Source organism: Canis aureus, chromosome 18, assembly GCF_053574225.1.
Source record: "Canis aureus isolate CA01 chromosome 18, VMU_Caureus_v.1.0, whole genome shotgun sequence".
Classification (NCBI taxonomy): domain Eukaryota; kingdom Metazoa; phylum Chordata; class Mammalia; order Carnivora; family Canidae; genus Canis; species Canis aureus.
The window spans coordinates 56276634-56296218 of NC_135628.1; the positions used below are offsets into that span (position 1 = coordinate 56276634).

The 19585-nt window shown below is 49.8% G+C and overlaps 1 protein-coding gene across 5 annotated transcripts in view; it reads right to left on the bottom strand.

The window, feature by feature from the left end:
- The window catches only part of PLXNA4 (plexin A4), a 427922-nt gene that overhangs the window by 281802 nt on the left and 126535 nt on the right, over positions 1-19585 (bottom strand). The window contains exon 4 of one of the 5 annotated variants that reach the window (XM_077857380.1): positions 18204-18308. The exons of the other annotated variants lie outside the window; for them this stretch is intronic. Within the exon in view, the coding sequence (XP_077713506.1) occupies positions 18258-18308 (51 nt within the window). The 3' untranslated portion in view covers positions 18204-18257. Of the gene's footprint in view, positions 1-18203; positions 18309-19585 lie in introns of those variants that run through there. 5 annotated transcript variants of the gene reach the window in all.

The following is a 19585-nucleotide window of genomic DNA, read 5'->3' on the forward strand; positions in this document are numbered from 1 at the left end:
GCCTCTCCACCACATCAGCCTCGGAGAGGCAGGGGAGAATAAAATGGATTGTGTGGTGGGTTCAAATTAGGAACATTTATCATCCTTGCCCCAACGGCCCCTCAGAATGGCTCAGGATTCTTTACACACCTCCTGAGCTATGTTCATCCTCCTTAGCCTCCCCTGTGAACACCGCACAATTATCCGGGAAGAGTCAGTAATAAGGTAAAAGCTGTACTGTGGAGGGCTCCGCCTTCCCAGCACCGTGCTAGATACTTTGCATCCATCATCTCCTCTCATTTTGGTAACAATTACATTGAGTCTATATTTCCATTTTGCACAATTTGTGCATTTCATTTGGTTTTTCCCAACAGACCAGAGCTTACAAGGTAAAGGGATCCTCCCGGGCTCACCTGCTGGGAAATGCAGAGCCAGGACTCAGGCCCTGCTCCGCCCATCCGAGCAAATCATCCCCACTGCCGCTGCAGAGATAATGCAGAGCTTCCCCCCTCTGACATTTCTGATGGATAAACTGAGTCCAGGAGCAGAGATTCGGGGCTAGACTCTAGCCCCACCTCCATCTGGTTTTCCTACTGGAGCCACAGAGAGGAGGCAAACTGCGAGAGATGCCTGATAAAAGCTAATGTTGAAAAATAAATGGAGTAATTTGTATAATTGCTCATCGCTCCTCCCATCCGCAATAGCACAGGGTTTTAAAGAATTCTACTCCTCCCTGAAATGATCCGATAACAAAATATCTGATTGTCACTGGCCCTCCCTCTCACGCTCTCTCTGCTGCAGAATGTTTTCTGTGTATCCCCGTCCTATGTCTTCGTAATTGTATTATTCACATAGCAACGCACGGGGATTGCAGGACTAGAGCCACCAGCGTCTGGGCCAAGGCGAAAACGTGACTGGCTTTCCAGGAGAACTCACCTGGTCCCCAGACCCTCCGTGTTGGGCGGGGTGGCACCCAGGGCTCCCCACCCACAGCCGCGCGTCCTGCACCATCTCCTGAGCCTGCCTTTTGCTGCTTGCTCCCCATCAGCCGGCCCGAGGAGCACAAGCAAGAAACGGAAGGGAAGGCACCAGGCCTCCTCTCCAGCAGGGTCTCTGGACTTCCTAGCTGCGAGACAAGGAACCTTTGACTCTATCTTCCGACTTCACCAGGGCCACGCCTTGCAAATGCAGGAGTCGTAGGTTCCCACCCGGCTTCTGCCGGGCTGCCCTGGCCCTGCTGTTTTGCCCCACCTCTGAGCTCCTTTTGGAGAAAAGGCAGATCCAAGAAACCCACTGCCAACTCCCAAGGCCTGAGGCAGGCTGTGGTTGAAGGAGCAGAGGGAGCTCAGCTGGGGAGCTGCTGACTGCCCAACCGGGAGGGGTGGGGGGGCACCAGCTCTGGGGGACACCCGGACAAACTGAGGCCTTTTCCATCTCTCCATGGGGACACAAGTCTTGGGTCACCCCCACCCTGTCTGGCATGCCAGGGGGTGGTCAGTGGCATCTAGCCCAGGCTTCTGCCTGCCAAGTTCCTGGCCCAGGGTTCCTTGTGACACATCCCATCTCCAATGTAGGAACAGTATCTACAGATTCAATTTGCAATTGTCCTCAGAATACACAGCCTCCCCCAAATGATGTGTTCCACTAGCATGTTCTTCAGCAACTGTCAAGTTCTGTGCCAGGGCAGGGTCCCTAGGGTGCGTGAGTCCTGGCTGGGGCGACCCCTCCTTGCACCCTCCCCTTCCCCATCCGTCCCCCTTGGAAGCCACCATGAAGGCTTCTCTCAGGCCCACCCTGGGGCTGGGTAAACCACTTCTGCCCCTGCCCTGCCCTGGCCATCCTCCTCAGATGCACTGTGCGCATCCCCTGCCTGAGGAGATGGTCTGGAACACAGAAAACCATGCTCCCGGCCTCTTCTTGGCTGCCAAACTCATAAAAGGGCCAGCACCTGGCCCTGTTCTTGGAGGCTGCTCTCACTGCTCAGGCTGGGTCAGTCTCTTCTATGTCTCCCTAGTGCCAAGATAATAAAGGGGGAACTTTTTTTTTTCTCTCCTCCTTCCAGAGTGTAGACCAATTAGCATTTTTTAAATTACCATTGGAGAAATACACCTAATTAGCCACTTTAAAGGAAAGCTTTTAAAAAAAAAAGTCATAAATTTCTAACTGGCCACAGCTTGGAGACACTTTTAAAGCTAATTGTGTGTTTCTGGTACTAACAGGGGAATTGGTAAAAGTTAGAAATGGATTTTATGACCTTGGTGGGAAGGGGAAGGAAATAGCTGGCTGACCTCCCCAGGCCAGGGAAGGGTTAATTTCTATTTACTGGAATCACTGGGCCACTGCTCACTCCTCTTCCTTCTCCCTCCCTCTATCCCACCTCAAGTCCTGGCTTGGTCAGGGGCACCTGCTTTTAAGTCGAATGGGAGGCAGGCAGCAAGCCGCCAGGCAGCCGGGCAGTCAGGCAATAATGCACGGAGGCAGAAAGGGAAGAGAACCAAAAGAGAGAAGGACAGGAGGGAAGGTAGAGAAGAAAGAAACACTGGAGGAAACTGAGAGCCAGAAGCCAAAGCCAAATTCCAGAAGCCTGCTTCTCATTTGTGCGTCCCATTAAACTCTGCATGGAAGGGACTGGCCAGGGACCCTGGGCTGTACTTGCTCTCAGCTTGTGCTCAACTAGAGACAGACAGGGCAGTCCTTTGGCTTCGTGCCCTGGCTCACCCTGCTCAGCGGGCCCAAACTCCCTGGTTCTAAAACAGAAATGTCAGAGAGTGCAGGCACAAGGTCTGCAGGGCCTCCTTTAGGACAAAAGCAGCATGCTGGGGTTTGTGGTTCCTACAGAAGGGGCCAGAAGGCATCCTCTGGAGGGAAATCTGTGTAAGAATGGGGGTGCTTAAAAGCAGGCCAAGGAGAAGACGTGCAGAGTCCCATGATCATCCTGAAGACCCCACCTGCCCGCAAGTCACCAGCCCTTCAATACCCCACAGTGACATATCAGAAATGCTACCAAGAGGAGTACCTGGGTGGCTCAGTCAGTTGAGTGTCTGACTCTTGGTTCTGGCTCAGGTCATGATTTCAGGGTCCTGGGATCAAGCCCAGGTTGGGCTCTTACTCAGTGTGGCATCTGCTTGAGATTCTTTCCCTCTCCCTCTGCCTTCTCCCTGCTTTAGTGCTCATGTGCAGGAAGGCATGTGCATGCTCTCTCTCACTTTCTCTCTCTCTCTCAAATATATAAATAAATCTTAAGAAAAAAAAGAAGAAGAGCTACCAAGAGGGTGAGCATGGGGCTTCCCACGACCATCAGGAGCACCATTGGGTGGCTGGATGGTGGGGCAGAAACTAAGGAAGAACAGGATGGTATTATTGTCTGGCCTTGGCCCACATCCCTATGTGAAGCACACATATGTGGCCAGGGTCATGCTTGCCTGACCCTAGCTGTGGTCTCCTAATTGGTTGAGGGGGCAAGAAGCAGGTTTTATAAGTGGAAAAAGTAAGGCCCCAAAAAGGGAAGCTATTCATTCCAGGAAAGGACCAAATTTATATGTCTCACATAGTCCTTGAGACCATACTCTTTATTCACTAAGACTCTTGTTTCTCTATGTCACAGGAGATAATAGAGAATTCACACACAGTTTGGAAACATGTTCTGGAAAGCCTACAGCATGCATTCTGAGTGGGGGCCATAGCGTCCCCAGGAGCATGAAGATTGGAGGGCATACAAAAATCTTAGGAATTACAATGGTTTTTCGCCCTCTTAAGCTCAACCCTACCTGATACATTGTCATACCTCCTCATTTGGAAGAATTTAAATTTATTTTTCTCCTAGTTGGAGAAGGTAATAATGAAAAAGAGTTTGAGAAATGCTGGCCTGGGGCAATGGCCCCCAGGGTGACATTTCATGGCCACACGGGTCAGAGATGAAGAAACTCACGTTCATCCCCTTAACTGAACAAGAGACTGGGCATAGAAGCGGGCTCTGCCCCAAGGCAATGAGCCCTAGATGTCCCAATGAAGGCAATGACAAGCTTTAAAAGTGTAAGAGGTTCGGGCAGCCCGAGTGGCTCAGTGGTTTAATGCCGCCTTCAGCCCAGGGTCTGATCCTGGAGACCCGGGATCAAGTCTCACGTCGGGCTCTCTGCATGGAGCCTGCTTCTCCCTCTGCCTGAATCTCTGCCTCTCTCCCTGTCTCTCATAAATAAATAAATAAATAAAATATTTGAAAAAAAATGTGTAAGAGATTCAGTCTTGGACATTGAGATAGTACCAGAGCAGGGCAACCCTGTAAGATGCTGACACCCTTTAAGATGCCAGGTCAGAGGAAAAGAGTTTCCAGAACACAACTATGTTAGGAACCTCTTTCTGCCCCTCAGCCTAGATCTTAAGCCCAGAAAGAAATGAGATATCCAATGGACATGCCCCAGGCAACCTGAGACAGGAACAAAGTTTAGGGCTGAGAGGACTTAGGGCCTTAAAAATGGCCAGTGGAGCTGGGTGCTCTGGGTGGAGGACTGAGGAAGAGCAAGGGACCTTTGGGTCCCCAACACTCCATGGGCACCCCTCCAACTCCCCCTTAGATCCCCACTCTGAACAGAGGCTGGGAAGGAGGAGAAAGAGAGAGAGAGAGAGAGAGATACTCAGCAGGACGGCTGCTGCCCCCCACCCCACCAGAAGTGACCCTGGGCTGAACCCTCCAAGCAAGCAATGCGGCTTCCGACCTGGCCAGTCTCAGCCTCAATGGGCAGCTCTGGGTCTGGTGGAAAGAGCTCTGAACCCCACATGCTGACTGCCAATGCCAGCTCCCAGATGGTGGGAACATCTGTGCGAACTTCCAAGTCAAGTCCTCGGAGAAGGGGTCTCTGTGTCCAGTGCCTTCTCTAGCATCTGCCACAGTTGGTGCTTCGCACCTTTGCAGAATCCAGTTCAGTCCTTTCTTAAAGGTTCTCAAAAGGGAGCGAGTCTCCCCTGTGTGAGAGGGATTCTGGGAATGGTAAAAAGGGTCATGACGATGGTGTGTCTGAGAGGGAATCTCATCAAGCATTAGGCACGGTGGGCGTCCCAGCCCCAACCCACCTCATCTTCCCTTTCTAAGACCCTCTGCACTTCTAAGAGAAGCAGACTCACATCTTTTCTGCAGAGCAGGGAAAGAGCAATGGGGGTGGGGGGTGGGGGGTGGGGAGGGCATCATTGTCCTCACAGAAAGAAACAGAGGTCACAGCTAAGAAGACCCAAGGTGACAGCGATGGTCCCCAGAGCCCCACTGCCCCCAGTGCCCTACGTGCCCTGTCTTATGCCTGGTCCCTTTTCCAGAGTTCAGCTCAAGGAAGATGACACCTCTGCTGCTCTCCTGAGGACCTACTACCAGCAGCCTCATTTCACCCACTCGGGCCCAAATCAGTAGCAAGTCTCCCTCCACCAGTCCTCCCCAGATTTCTGGGGTGCTAGATGGCTCAAGAGTTGCATTTTTTTTTCTGTCAAGAAAGCACAAACAATGCAATGCCAGGAGGGAAGGGCCCTGTTCCCTGTTGGCCACCACCAAAATCCCCAGGGAGCTCCACCAACGTCACCGAGGCAGCGGAGAAAGGGAAAACAGCCAGGCCTCTGGGCCTGAGAGCAGAAGGGAGATTCGTTATTCGTGAAGGATTAAACCAGAGGTTCCAACACCTCAATGAGTGCTTCTCCTTGCCACCCCCACCACCCAGACAAAAGGACCTGTGAGCGGTTGCCTCTCGGTCCCCACCTTGCACCTACCCTGCTCAGACGCAGCCTCCAGCAGTCAGCCTGGCTCTGGCCAGCCTCCAGGTCCTCACCTACCTCCCACTCCATTCCCTGTCTGCAATTGTTTCCAATCAGTTTAGGAAACAGCTCTGAGAACAATTAGAAAAGATAACGAGGAAGAATTACATAATTACAGTCCGTCTAGATCTCAGGCACTTCAAAAAAAGGCTGAGCTGAGTCCAAACAGGGATCAATGCAAGGAAAAAGACAGGGTTCCTGGTGAGCAGTGGGCTGCAAGGGCTGGGACCCTGCAGTGAGGGGTGCTCCTGTGTCCACTGGGCCAGGATCCTGATGGCTGCCCAGACCAAAGCCTTAGAGGACAAGTCTGCAAGGCCCAGCATCATCCTCATGCATCACAGACTGTTCTGCAGAACAGGTCAGGTAGACCAGAGAACCGTGCCCACCTATAGGGAAGATGGGGCCTTCCTTAGAGACCACACATCCCAAACTTATGGGTCTCACCTCAACTTTACAGAACTCAGATTCCAAACCCCTGCCCATGCTTTGTCCATCTGTAGGCTGCTTACCACCAGCCTTTGATCCCAGCAGCTGATTGGCCCTATGTACTGGAAGAAGTGAGAAGTCCTTTATTCTTGACCAAAAAGGATGGGTATAGGAACTTTGACCTCTACCACAAGACTCACAAACTTATCCTGTAGAGGGCCAGAGGGCAAATATTGAGGCCCATGGGCTATGTGCTCAGTGCTGCAACTACTCAGGGCTGCCGTTGCTGCATGCAAGCAGCCACAGACAAAATGCGAACAAATGGGCATGGCTGTGTGCCACTAAAACTTTATTTATGGACAATGAAGTTTGAATTTCATATCATTTTCACATGCCATGAAATATTTTCTTTTTTTAAAATTTCCCCCCCAACCATTTAAAAATATAAGAACCATTGTTTGCAGGCTGTACAAAAACAGGTGGTCCAAATCTGGCCTGCGGACTGGAGTTTGCCAACCCCTACTCTACATGCTGCTTGAAGACTTTATATTTCTCTGGTTGCTTCACACATGCAGCTTAGACATGACTCCATGGACTCAGCCAGGCATTATTTTTTTTCTTATTTTTTAAAGATTTTATTTATTTATTTGAGAGAGAGAGAGAGTGAGAGAGAACATAAGCAGGGGAAGAGGGGCAGAGGGAGAAGCAGACTCCTCGCTGAGCAGGGAGCCCGACTCAGGGCTCGATCCCAGGACCCTGGGATCATGACCTGAGTTGAAGGTAGATGCTTAACCAATGGAGCCCCCCAGGTGCCCCACAGCATTTAGTCTTAATGGTCAGTCTTTGCTGGGTGACACTGGCATGATAGGGCGGGCCACCACCAACTGTGTGAAGCCCTCAGGAAATCTCCCTACAAGGGCGATTTGACATCACTGTCAATTGTGAGCAGCTGGGCAAGTAGAGCAGAGGTTTCCTTAGCTGAGGAAGTAATTCCCCTCTAGAAATGAATGGAAGAGGGATTGTGTCCTGATTCACCCCTCTCTAGCTAAGCCAGAGGGTCTCCTGGCATATAAAGCAACAGGGGACCAATCTCCTGGCTTTCTATGCCATACAACCTGGCTCAACACTGTCCTCCTACCACTTCTCATTTTCCCATCGGAGTACAAGCATCTACATTCATTTCAAACAAATGTATTGTGTCGCATGCCTCCTGTGGCACTGCGCCAGATGCCAGTTGGGCATGGATATCAGACACATACTGATACCAAGCATCCATTCAGTTAGTACCTTGAGGACTGGGCCCTATTATTCCTCCTTCGTCCCTAGCACCCAGCACTGCATGGGACACACAGGAGAGGCTCAGTAGATGTTGAATAAATGAATAAGTGACTGTATGTGAAAGATGGAAAATGGTTAGAGGCATAAGAAAGATCAAATCCTGTGGAAGTTGAGAGGAGGGAGAATTTGTGCCCAGTTAGAGAAATCAAGAAAGGCCCGGTGACGGTGGAAGCAGTTGAGCTGAGCCTGTCAAAATGGGTGGGGTTTGAGCATGTGCAATTGGAGAAGAGAGAGAGAGAGAGACATAGACAGAGAGAGAAAAAGAGAGAGGAGAGATGTTCCAGCCAGAAGGATAACCAGCAACGGCCTTAGGTGTGACGACGGCATCTCTAAGAATGCTGGTAGTTTAGCTGGCTGGTCCACGCGTGTGCCTTGAAGAATAACAATGAGTGTTAAGAGCCCAGCGTTGAACTCTATCTAGATATCTGGGGCCCAGAATGTAGACAAAGGAGTTTAAACTTGTGTAGGTGGTGGGAGGTGCTGAGTTTTCTGAACAGAGGTGATTGGGTGCCAATGAGATTAGGAAGATTAATAGGGCAGCGGAGTACATAAGGCCTGGAGTAAGCAAGGAGTCCATTTAAAGAGCACTGGGTGTTATTCTGTATGTTGGTAAATTGAACACCAATAAAAAATAAATTTATTATAAAAAAATAAAAAATAAAATAAATCTTAGTAGCATTAAAAAATAATAATAATAAAAATAAAAAAATAAAGAGACCCTGAACCAGAGCAGGAACAGGCAAGTGGAGCCGCTTGGCTGATGGGAGCAGAAGAGGGGCCTGGGATGATCTGCAAAGGTTAGTGCCCAGGGCTGTAGAGTCCAGCTCCAGCCCTTACTGGAAATGGTCCATCCTCCCTGGGAGCAAGTTTCCTCACCTATAAAATGGAGTCAATTTTACAACCCCCCCGTTGTGAAATCAGGTGAGGTTATTCGTGTGAAGTGCTTATGCACACTTCATAAACATTAGCTACTATGGTGATTCTTATACCAGAATAACTTTACTATATTCGGTAAATTCATAATTAGTTAAACTGCTCTTTGAGTGCTGTGATAAATACTATGCATTTCTATATAACCAGCAGTCAAATCATGTCCCTTGGGCAGAAGTCACATTAGAGCCAAAGCAGCTTCTTCTCAGGAGAGGGGAGTGCATTTCTACGATCCCCACTAGCTCCCTTCCTCACCCTCCCAACCCACCCCCCGGGGAGTGGGGGGGCCTCGCCACATCCTCAGGAGCTGACATACACTCCCCCAGTCACTTCCCAGAGTCAGCTAGTGGCCGCCAGCAACAAGAAATGTATAGCCCCACATGGGATCTTTGTCAAGGAAGTCAGTGTGCTCACAGAATACTCACAGCCCCCAACCCTGCCGGAGCGAGGGAGGAAGTCCTGACCTAGGGGTCAGATGCTTTCTTTCTTAGAACACAAGAGAATCACAGAGGGATTGGAGGCAAAGTCTCCGATCAGTGGGCAAGGACAGGGGCTCTCTAATACTCCCAGGCTCTCCTGGGAGCCCTCATGCTCAAGCTCAGCCATCAGACACTTGCTAATCCTCTGGCCGGCTGGGGAAATGATTAGCATCAAGGCCTGAGGAGCACGGCCTTTGGATGCAGGCACCATGAGTTCCAAACCTGATGTTGCCACTCCTTGGCCCTGTGACTCTGTGAGCAGGGACAGCAGTTAAATGAGGCTACAGGAGATGTCGTGTGTGCGGCACACACTGCAGCCCAGCGCCTGGCACTTCTGGCATCAAGGCAGAGGGATCTGGAATGCAGTGATGTGATAGTTTTGCTCACCATCCAAGATGAGGTTGGGGCTTCTCCTCTTAACCAACACCTTCCTTGGACCTGGGAGGGAGAAGCGGCTTTACCCGAGCCCAGAGCATCCCCAGAGGGCCTCGGCAAGGGGCACTGCTCACCCACTCTTCAGTGGCCCCCAATCTCCTTTGTGGGTCCTGCGCTTCTCCTCTCTCCCCTGGGCCAGCGGCTGCCTGCCCCCACCCCCACCCCCACTGCCAACCAGCTGGGTCTCCCCTCTCTGCCTCAAAAGGGGAAAGCTCTCTGTAGGAAGACTCACCTGCCCCCTTCTTTGGGCATTCCCAAAGAAGCCCTTAGTCAGCCCATTTTGTAAATCCCTTTGAGTCCCATTTTACACCTGACCACATCTCCCAAGAGCAGGGATGCCAGACAGAGGGAGCAGAAGTGGAGATTTTAAAAAGAAGAAGAAAGGTGTTCCTGTTTCCAGGGAGCCTCTCTACACAACACGGCGCCGCCCCTTTACTCCTGCATTTCCATCTGGTTGCTACTGGCAACGAAGCAATCATATTTTTCTAGTCCCAGATATAATCATCATAATCAATATAGGGTATTTATCCCACTTCTTGGTTTCAAGGAACTCGAGGCTTTTTCACGTCTATTATCCTTTCTTCACAAACACAGGGTGGGGGGGACAGGAGGAACAAGTGTGTGTGCGGGGGGCTCTGGTGGGAAAGCCAGAGAGTGGGAGAGCCACTGCCTCTATTTAACAGATGGGGAAACTGAGGGAGAGAGTATAAAAGGGAGTCATGAAGGACCGCTCATGGGAAGAGAGTCTGGCTAATAGGGGTCAGCAGGGGAAATGTGTGTTTTTACAAATACCCTCCCAATTTCTTCTCCCTGAGAGGTGGGCTCATTTCACTTCTACAGATGAAGCCCAACATATCGAGTGATTTGTCCAAAGTCACACGCCTAGAAATGGCATTGCTGAAACTCAGATGCTTTTGAGTCCTGCTTTCCACGGTTTCGTCCCATGGAACCTCTGCAAAGGACTCTAAGGCACCATGGGAGTAGCCTGCCTCTTCCATGCGTTGGTATCACGCCAGTCAGTGCTGACCATTCGACTGCGCGCTCTTACATAATTCTTCTCTGGAATTGTGATTGACGCTGGTACCGAGGGGGCAACAGGAACGAAAATAATAAGATGAAAGCATCTGGTTGGCTTGGCAAACTTAGAAGTTTTATTTAATTTCCAAATTGCTATGGATGTGCCCTCACCAGAGTAAAAAATTTGAGGGGGAAAAATCAATCTTTTTGACTGTGAAATTGATCATTCATCACTCTGACAACTCTGTGATGTTACCTGTTACTACAACAAGTGGCTTGATGTCACCCCTTTACTGTAGCAACCAAAGTGATGCTAGATACATGCCTTTGGGCTCCCTGGAGTAGATGAGGCCCATCCTAAACACCTTCCAGCCTCAACACCAGCAAAGGCTTTGGTGCCCACTTGGCTAGTTGGTGTGAAATATGGGTGGCCAGAGGTAAAGGACAAAGGAAATACACCTGAAAGAGGAAACACGTGGCCAGGGGCAGAACCGTTCTAAATAGGATGTTTTTCTGAGTTTCATGCTTAGCATTCGTTTCCCTTTGGAGACAGCACAAACACCACCGCAACAAGAGAATGGTTGGCTCGCCTCTGAAGCTTCCTCTCTGTTCTGGGAACTTGGAACAGAGAACAGGCTGCCCATCTTGCTTCCTTAGAGTGAGGCATTTTACTGCTTGGAAGGAGGGGCCCCCAGACAGAGGTGCCCACCTGGGGTACCCCAGACCTCCTGCAAAGGAGACAAAAGGAGTCAGGTGGCCCCTTGCCTTCCTAATATCCCATCTTGTACTCCCCATATTCTAGAAAGAACCACCATCTTGGGAAGTTGCCTCCACATCCTCACTATAGTCAGTTGAATAGGCAGAGAAGAAAAATGAGAAATAAAGTGCCCAACATGCTAGAAACCAGGCTAAGGACACACAGAAGGAAAAGTCGAAGACCCAGAGCCCTAGAGATGATGACCAGTATCACCCAATGGATGAAGGCTTATCCATCACCTCCTAGTGCAACTACTTTGTTGCTCTAACCTGGACCTTTAGCCGGAACTGGTCAGTCCACCACCAAACAGCCTTACCTGACACCAGGGACACCGGCCACCTTTGGTCTTCCTTCCCTTTCTGTTCTTATGTCTCCTCGCTCCTGCCATTTTGCTTTTGTCTCCTATTCCCCATCCCCAGATCCCTCATTGGCATCTGGTTTGACACTTACAGCATCAGCTCTCAGGGCTCCCTTTTGGCCACAGTTCGCACTCAACTCCCAGTTCCATGGCTTTCTGGCCACTTAGGGTGCCTGCCTTGCTCGTCCCTGGGACCCAGCCCACATTAGCCAGCCAGGCTGGCATCTCTGCCACACCTGTGCCAGCTTCCCACAGTGGGAGGCAAAGAGGGAGGACGGGGCCTGCAGTCACTTTGCTGTCTATCTCCAGAAATATAAAAAAACTGAGAAGTTCAGTTTCTCTTCATTGTGAGTGAGTTTGGGGCTCTTCTTAGTCCTGCTGTTCCAACTCTGTCCTGCAATATGTTCGCAGCAGCAAGGCTCGCTCCCATCCAAGCAGTTTGCCACCCATCAACTCCTTTAGCCTCCCAATATCCTTGAGACAGGTGCAGTCAGATCAAGGGACATGATCCCCACTTTCTTGCATCCAAGGACACTGAGGCACACGACCATGAGTGACGCTATGCTGAACTAGAGTGGCAGGCCATGCCGGGCTCTGGCCACCTTCAGCTCCATGAGCATGACCCCGACTAGTGCAGGTGTGGGGCCGTTAGAGAAGGAGGCTCCCATGCAGAGGGACACTTGAGCACACCTGCATTTCTGGTCCTGCAGGTGGCCACGACCTAGGTCTGGCTTGGATTTTTCGCCCCCGCAGAGACACCAGGTCCATCGCTCCTCCCAGCTACTCTGCTCTGGAGCCACCCCTGGGAAGCAGGCAGAGCTGAGGTCCAGCTCCCCGGCCTTTCTCAGGACCTGTCTACACTCCTGACATCTGGACACGCCGGCCCGCATCTCCGGGATTCCCACAGGAAGTGCGTGCCCTGCCTCGGCCTTCCTGGCCACGCAGGGCCACATCCTCATCTAGAAAGGCAGCCGCGTGGCGGGGCCTGGCCGAGATCCACGCTCCTCAGCCTCGCTTGTGGTCCTATAAACTCCTGCCAAACATGTAGCTGTGGCCTCGGGGGACAAACAAGGAAGGAAGGCAAATAAGCAAGGTGGGGAGAGGAAGAGATTCTGAAATCTGGACAACATCAAGAGCCCGTTTCCATGACGACCGCTCCTTATTACAGTTGCTCAAACTGCAGCCTGTTCTAATCAGCACGGGCTCTGGAGCCTTCGGTCCCAGTCCGTGAACGCCCCCACCCGTCCGGGCAGGAGGACCCCTACCACCCTTCGATGGCCCTGCTCTCCCAGAAAGGGTGAGGTCTGTTGGGGAAAGGAGGATGGGAAATGGAAGGAGACCCAGTCAGGGGTCCAGCTGACAGAAGTGTGGGAATTGTGTGTGTGTGTGGAGGGGGGTTGTGTGTGCGTATCAGAGGATGATTGTCTTTGCACGGGGAAGCCTCTGGGCACATGGGTGACATGTTGCAGCCACCAGCCATCACGCCAGTGGCTATTCCTGGTCCCATCACCTGAGCCTCTCCACATCTCTCTTCCTCCTTTCTGACACCTGGGAATACTCTCTTCTCTCTCATCACTTGTGAAGCTCGAGGCCAAAGGCCAAAGGTAACCCCCATAAGGCAAAGGAAAGGGCCAGCGCCCCGCAGAAAGCAGCTTCCAACCATTGCTCAGTGAGTTGGGATGGAGAGAAGCATCACACTAACGTTCTCCAGCATTCCGCCGCAGTGGGGGCGGGGCGGGGGGGCGGTTATGGCTGGGGGCTGCCTACGCAGACTCCAGACTCCTCCAGTTCCCAGAAAATGACTGGTGACTTACAGGTTTTTCTCCGACCTACACATGGGGCCTCAGAGGCAAACGGCTTGTCAACGTCACCCACTGGGTCTGGTATGGGCTTGGAGACGCCATCCCCAGAAAACTGAACTCCCCTCTGCTCACTCTGCTGCCCTCTCCCTCCCCCTATGCCCATCTGGCAATCACCCAAACACACTGCAAATCAGATGACATATGACACGCCACACTCTGTCCTGCTCTGAAGGGAGTCCGTCTAGGGGGACAAGGGATCTGGTTTATATTTTAAGCAGCTAGAGTCAAAAATGGGGGGCTGATGAGGTAAGGCCATGGCAGTGAGCACCGTGCAGCTGTCGGGGATAATTACTTGGCCTAGCCATCCTGGAGCCGGGGAAGCGGGGCACGGGGGAAGGCTTGCCCCACAGATTATGAGTGTGGGGACAGAGCCAGCCTGCTTCAGGAAGCCCAGCTCTCCACCTGCACCCTAGCTGTAAGTGTCACGGCTGCCGTTGGAGACCCAAGCAAAGGAGCCAGCAGGGTGGAAGAGCCCACTCACACAGGACCATCGTTCCCCCAGCCCTTGGGGAGTCTCAGAGAAAACTCAATTCAACTCCCCACCTAAGTCGCTACACAGAGAAATCAAGGTCCTGATGCCAGACTGCCCAGGAGACATGGGGAGACCAAAAATCAGCACAGGACAGCCATCCATGAAAAGGAATGAACAGGAGACAGGGGTGGGGGCGCTGTGTGCCACAAGCTAGGAATGATCAACCAATATCCCCGTCCCCTCTGGCCAGCTGGGATATGGTTCCAGGGGTGGTTTCACAGCTGCCATACTCCACAGACAGAGGGTTGAGCATACTTGGACTGTTGGCCATTCAGATGCCACCACTGCAGGAGCTGACTGGAGCCATTGGCTTGGATTTTACTGGGCCTGCTGGCTGCAGTGCCCCTTGAATGCTCCGTCTTATGCAAGCATTGCTTGTTCAAGGATGATGCCCATTGAGACCTTGGATCCAACATCATTAATGTGGAAGGGCATTCCTTCCAGATTCCTTCTTTCTGCTTCCCTGAGTCCTCAGATGAAAAAAGCTACTAGCTGTCCCTTTGTAAAAGAGAATCCAGCTTAGGTGACCCACCAACTAGCACTGTGTGTCTGTTTTGGGGTCTTTTGGGGGGACTTGTTTGGTTTTTTGGGGGGGGTAATCTGTATGCCCAACTTGGGGCTTGAACTCCCAACCCTGAGATCAAGAATCTCATGCTCTACCGACTGAGCCAGCCAGGCGCCCCTCTTATATGTCTGTTTTGCTTTTCAAGAGGCTCTCCAGAAGCATAAAGGTCAGGATATGGAACATAAAAAGTCAAATCCTGAAAAATACAGATCTTTGCTGACAGCCAGAAAGAGTAGCTCACTGCCTCCCCTCTTCATGGTCCTGAGCTCAAATCATTAAAAGGCTTGATGAAGCCAATTTCTGAGGCACAGATATCTAACAGGGAAGGATGTGGTCATAGCGCATGCAGAGGCATGTGCTTGCACACGCACACCTTCTCACAAAGGAAACTGCAGTCACTGGTGGCGTGTGGGTGTACATGTGAAAGTTGAGGTTCCTGCATCTGCAATAGCACAGAACGGGAAGAGAGCGGCTTCTGAGTGAAAACAAAAAACCCTGTTGGATCTGTACCTCCACACCGAGCGATCCTTAGCCCACCATGCCCTGATCCATCTCTTCACACTCCTCTTGTTCTCATCTTACTCCATGCAAAGCAGACAGAGCTCTCCCTCCCCGGGCTGGCCCACGCCACTAAGTACACACAACCTGAAAATACAGAAAACTCCAGAGGCTGCAGCCAGGGGGATGCACACCATCACAGTCACTCTTACCGCCCTGCACAGTGTCCAGGTGAGTGGAGACAGCAGCCGATCACATCAGGTGGAAGCCTCCATCCCCAGACACAGGGAGGTGAAAAAAGGTGAAGGGGGGGTGGTGGGTGGTAAGGAGTCCAAAGTGGAATGCGCAAGAGTGGAGACAAAGCCAAGGGTTCAGCGAGGGGAAGACTGGGGGGCAAGACAAAAGTTGGTGGCAGTAGCCACATTGAGTGTGGCCACTGTTGTAGGAGCATGATGCCTGCCTCCTGAAAAGGTGTCCTTCTTGACCTGGGGCCCTCTGTGGGAGAAGCCACGGCTCTGATGCACTCTATAGGAAAGCTTCTGCACGATCCACAAACATGTAGGCCCACACCATGCCAAAAGAACACCCCAGTAACTTGAGAGTAAAAGTGGTAAAGGCCACAGACTCTGGTTAAATCGTGACCACTTGGAGCTTTAATTTTCTCATCTGGGAGATGTAGGCAGTAAAGCAACTCTTTCTGAGCAAGTCGTTTTTATGATACAAACCACAGATAAAGCACTGGGCACAGCGTCTAGCATGGACTAGGTGCTCAATAAACATCCATTTTTATTATTTTCCAGAACCCCCATCAAAGGTTTAAAATGAGGCAACAAAATTAGGGGAGTATCAGATACATAATATTATTTGCAACTCAGCTGCGATTTGCTTATCCAGGCAAACATGCAAATCGGCACTTCACAACCACCCGATGAACGTTCGCCTAGAATGGTAACTGTAGCCTGAGAATCTCAACATCAGTCCAACATATATTTCAAAGTGACATATGGTATAATGGCAAAACAAAGACTCTGATGTCACACCATGGCAGTGACCATAACTGCCACTGGCCGACCATCAGCCTGGCTTCGCCCAATGCCCAGCATCGACTCACAACCTGAGAGGTGATTTAAAGTAAAAAACAATTCTGTATAGCTTTAGATGTGCTGAATATTGACAATTCTATTCTCGGTTTAATGGGTTTTTTTTTCAATCTTCCTTACAACTGATTGTCAGCATATCAAAACTAAAGCTTTGTTCCAAATCAGCTGGCCACCACTGGACAGCAAGTCGTTGAAAGGCTTTTACAGGATGGTGTCTAAGGTTTAACGTGCCATGACTCCGTGAGACACGTGGACATATTAATTCTTCAACTGGCGTTGAGATGAACTGGCATGTCCGTTTTAAACCCTTGATCCCAGGCAGCAAGCTCTATAACCTGCAATTATTACCACGTATAACACGCTTTACTATCAGCAAGGATGTTAACCGTCTCTGGTTCATTCAGCAGCCCTGGTATCATTCAAGAACTGCAGTTCCTGTTTTATCTTTGGCCCCGGAGGGAATTGAAAAGCATAAAAGAGTCTCCGCCAGATCCAGCCGCCCTGACACTCGTAGCTCAGCTGGCAGGTGCCGGGGCTTCAGACACGTGGCCTGCAGATGCGGGCCCACCGCGCTCGGCCTCAGCGATCGTGAAGGCCGGCCCCTTGGAAAGAAGTCATCGCTGGAAGCCTCGGAGGAGCCTCCAGACTGTCTACAGACAAGCCTCTCAGGGTGTGTGACCATCCATGCTTTAGAACACATGAATAAGTATGTATTTGGTTACCCAAATAGCACACACTCGCACACACACATACACACGCATGCATATGCATCAGTCTTGCATATGCATATATTCAATGCACAACTACACTCCTTATTCACCTCAGGTGACACGTTGGGTAGAGATGTTTGTGGGGGAGAGCGGGGACGTTTTCTGCTCAAGCAGCTTCCGGAACCCAAACATGTGCAAACCACCGGCTCAAGGGGCAAGCTCTGGACTCACAGGCGCATGCAAACGGTGATCAACCAAAGTTTGTGGCAGGGAGTCTTTCGCTCTCTCTTTCCCTTCCCTGAAGCCTATGGTATTTTCTCCCCCTAAACATTAAAGCAAATGTTTTAATGCACGTGCCTTTTTACCTGTGGTCCTCCAGGCCCTACCAATTGGGAGATTACCAGGGTGAGAATCGTCTGGTTCTTTGCCCCAGAAAATGTCCTAAAGCTGAATGAGCAGTGTAGTGTTTTCTGAAGCTTTATGGGATTAGGATAACATGCTTCTGGCCAGCAAATTGGAAAACCTTATTCTATGAGTGTGTGTGTGTGTGCGTGTACGTGTGTGCATGCATGGGCATGGGTCTGTGTTGGGTTGTGCATTGCTGCCATAGAACACACTTTTAACTCGATAGGGATCAGTTACATTGCCCCACAATGAGGCAACCATAAAAGTTCTGAGCTTCAGTCTGCAGGAAAATGCCAGGATCCCCGTGTTTAAAAAGGGAGGCTTGGTTTACCTTCCCCACTATCTTGCACAGACATGTGTTGCACAGACAAACACCTGGAGGGCAATTCACAATTCTTTGAGGTTGCTGCCTCTCACGTGCAGCTGTCAAATCACACCAGATCAACACGACACAGCAAATAACACGATGACACGCAACCGGCCACTTTTGAAAGTGCATCTTCCCACCCTGAGCCCTGCCTGCCTTCCCAGCGTGCGCGGCTGTCTTCAAACTAACCATCCTGAAACTGCTTAAAAGAGCCTGACACGTAATTTATTCTGTGGTAGAGGACAGCAATTTCAGTGTCCGGAGGCAAGATACCCAACTGCATCAGAAAATCCATCCACTCATGGAAACAGGCTTAATATGATAACAATTCCAAGGGTGTGTGGTCGTAATTCTTTCTGCTCCTTCCTCCCTTTCCCTAAAGCTGCTAGCAAATGTTTTTACACAGTTTCCTTTTTTAAAGGCCCTCCAATGAACCTCCATAGAATAAATCAAATATATCACCATGAAGGGTGATTATCAGGCACTTGTTTGTGGAAAGAGCCAAGTGTACAGGGGTCAGGGCCTCACCGCTGCTGTGGGATTTTTGCCTGCAAGTAGAATGTTTTTTAAATTGTATCTGACTGTCTTTGTAGCAGTCCTGCTGGGCTCTACAGGGTTTCACTGGGCACCTGGTAGAGAAGGGAATGAGGCACAGAGAAGATTGATGGGCAGGGCGACACTTACTTTCAGATGCAGCATCCGGATGGCTTTATGCTGATTTCTCCAAAATATTCTGACAGCTGTTCTCACATTTTATTTCCTAAAAATCCATGTAAGGGAAAGAGGGTGAGCATCCCATTATTATTTCTATTTTACATATGGAAAAATCTAAGGCTTGGAGTACTGAAGACTCGCCTTCTTGGATCCTATTGCAGGAGGTGGATGCAGGGTTCTTTCCAGGGTGAACCCCAACATCATGGCCTGTCTACAGTCCATCAGGGTTGACTTTCCATCAGAGATGGAGCTAAGAACCTATGTCTCACAGCTTAGTCACAGAAAATTCCCTCCCCACCTTCCCCAGCTTGCTTCTGCCCCATGAGACGGCATCTCACCTGCCTTGCACAAAATGCAAATTCCAAAAGTGATTTCTAAACATGGCTTTGTCACTGGGCTTCCTGTGTGATCCTAGACAAGATGCTGCCCTTTACACCATTTTAGAAGACTGACCAAAAGTGGGGCTGGGAGCTCCTCAGGCCACGGTTAATTCTTTCTGGGTTCGCGGTGCCCAGCACATTGCCAGGTCTAGCGAGCATCCTCCCTACGTGCTCGGCTGAACTCAACTGAGAAGAACAACAGAGTCTCTTACCTCCCGCTGACAGCCCCCAGCGAGGAACACACGAGGAACACACGCCCGGAAGCACCGGGCCCTGCCCACAAACCCCAAGCTGATAGAACCCCAGCATGTGTGTGTGCTCATGTCCCCACGCTCCACCTTTGTAAATAGTAATGAATGGAATCCTTTTCCAAGGTCTGCTTTTGGAGTTTATTTCATGCTTTCTTACATTTCATGTTATGTATATGATATGTATATGTATGTTATGTAAATATAGAACATATAAATAATATATATTATGTAGTGTAATTATACAAATATAGTGTATATATGTATATTTCTTGACTATATTACTATATTATTCTAATTTTATATAAATATACTGTGCATGTATTTATATATATATAAATATACTGTGCATATATAATTATATAAATATAGTGCATATATGTGTATTTCTTGACTATGTTACTATATTACCCTGATTTTATGTAATATAAATATAATGTATGTATATAAATATAGTACATATATGTATATATGTGTATATTATGTAATTATATAAATATAGTGTATAGATGTACATTTCTTGACTATATTACTGTATTATCCTGATTTCATATATATATATATATATATATATATATATATATAATTTTAAAAACATTTAAAAAACCTATTCAGTCAAATAATAATCCTATTGCTTGGCCACCAGTCAGGGGAACAAAGGTCTTTCAACAAATGACTTGCCCAAGGCCAACAAA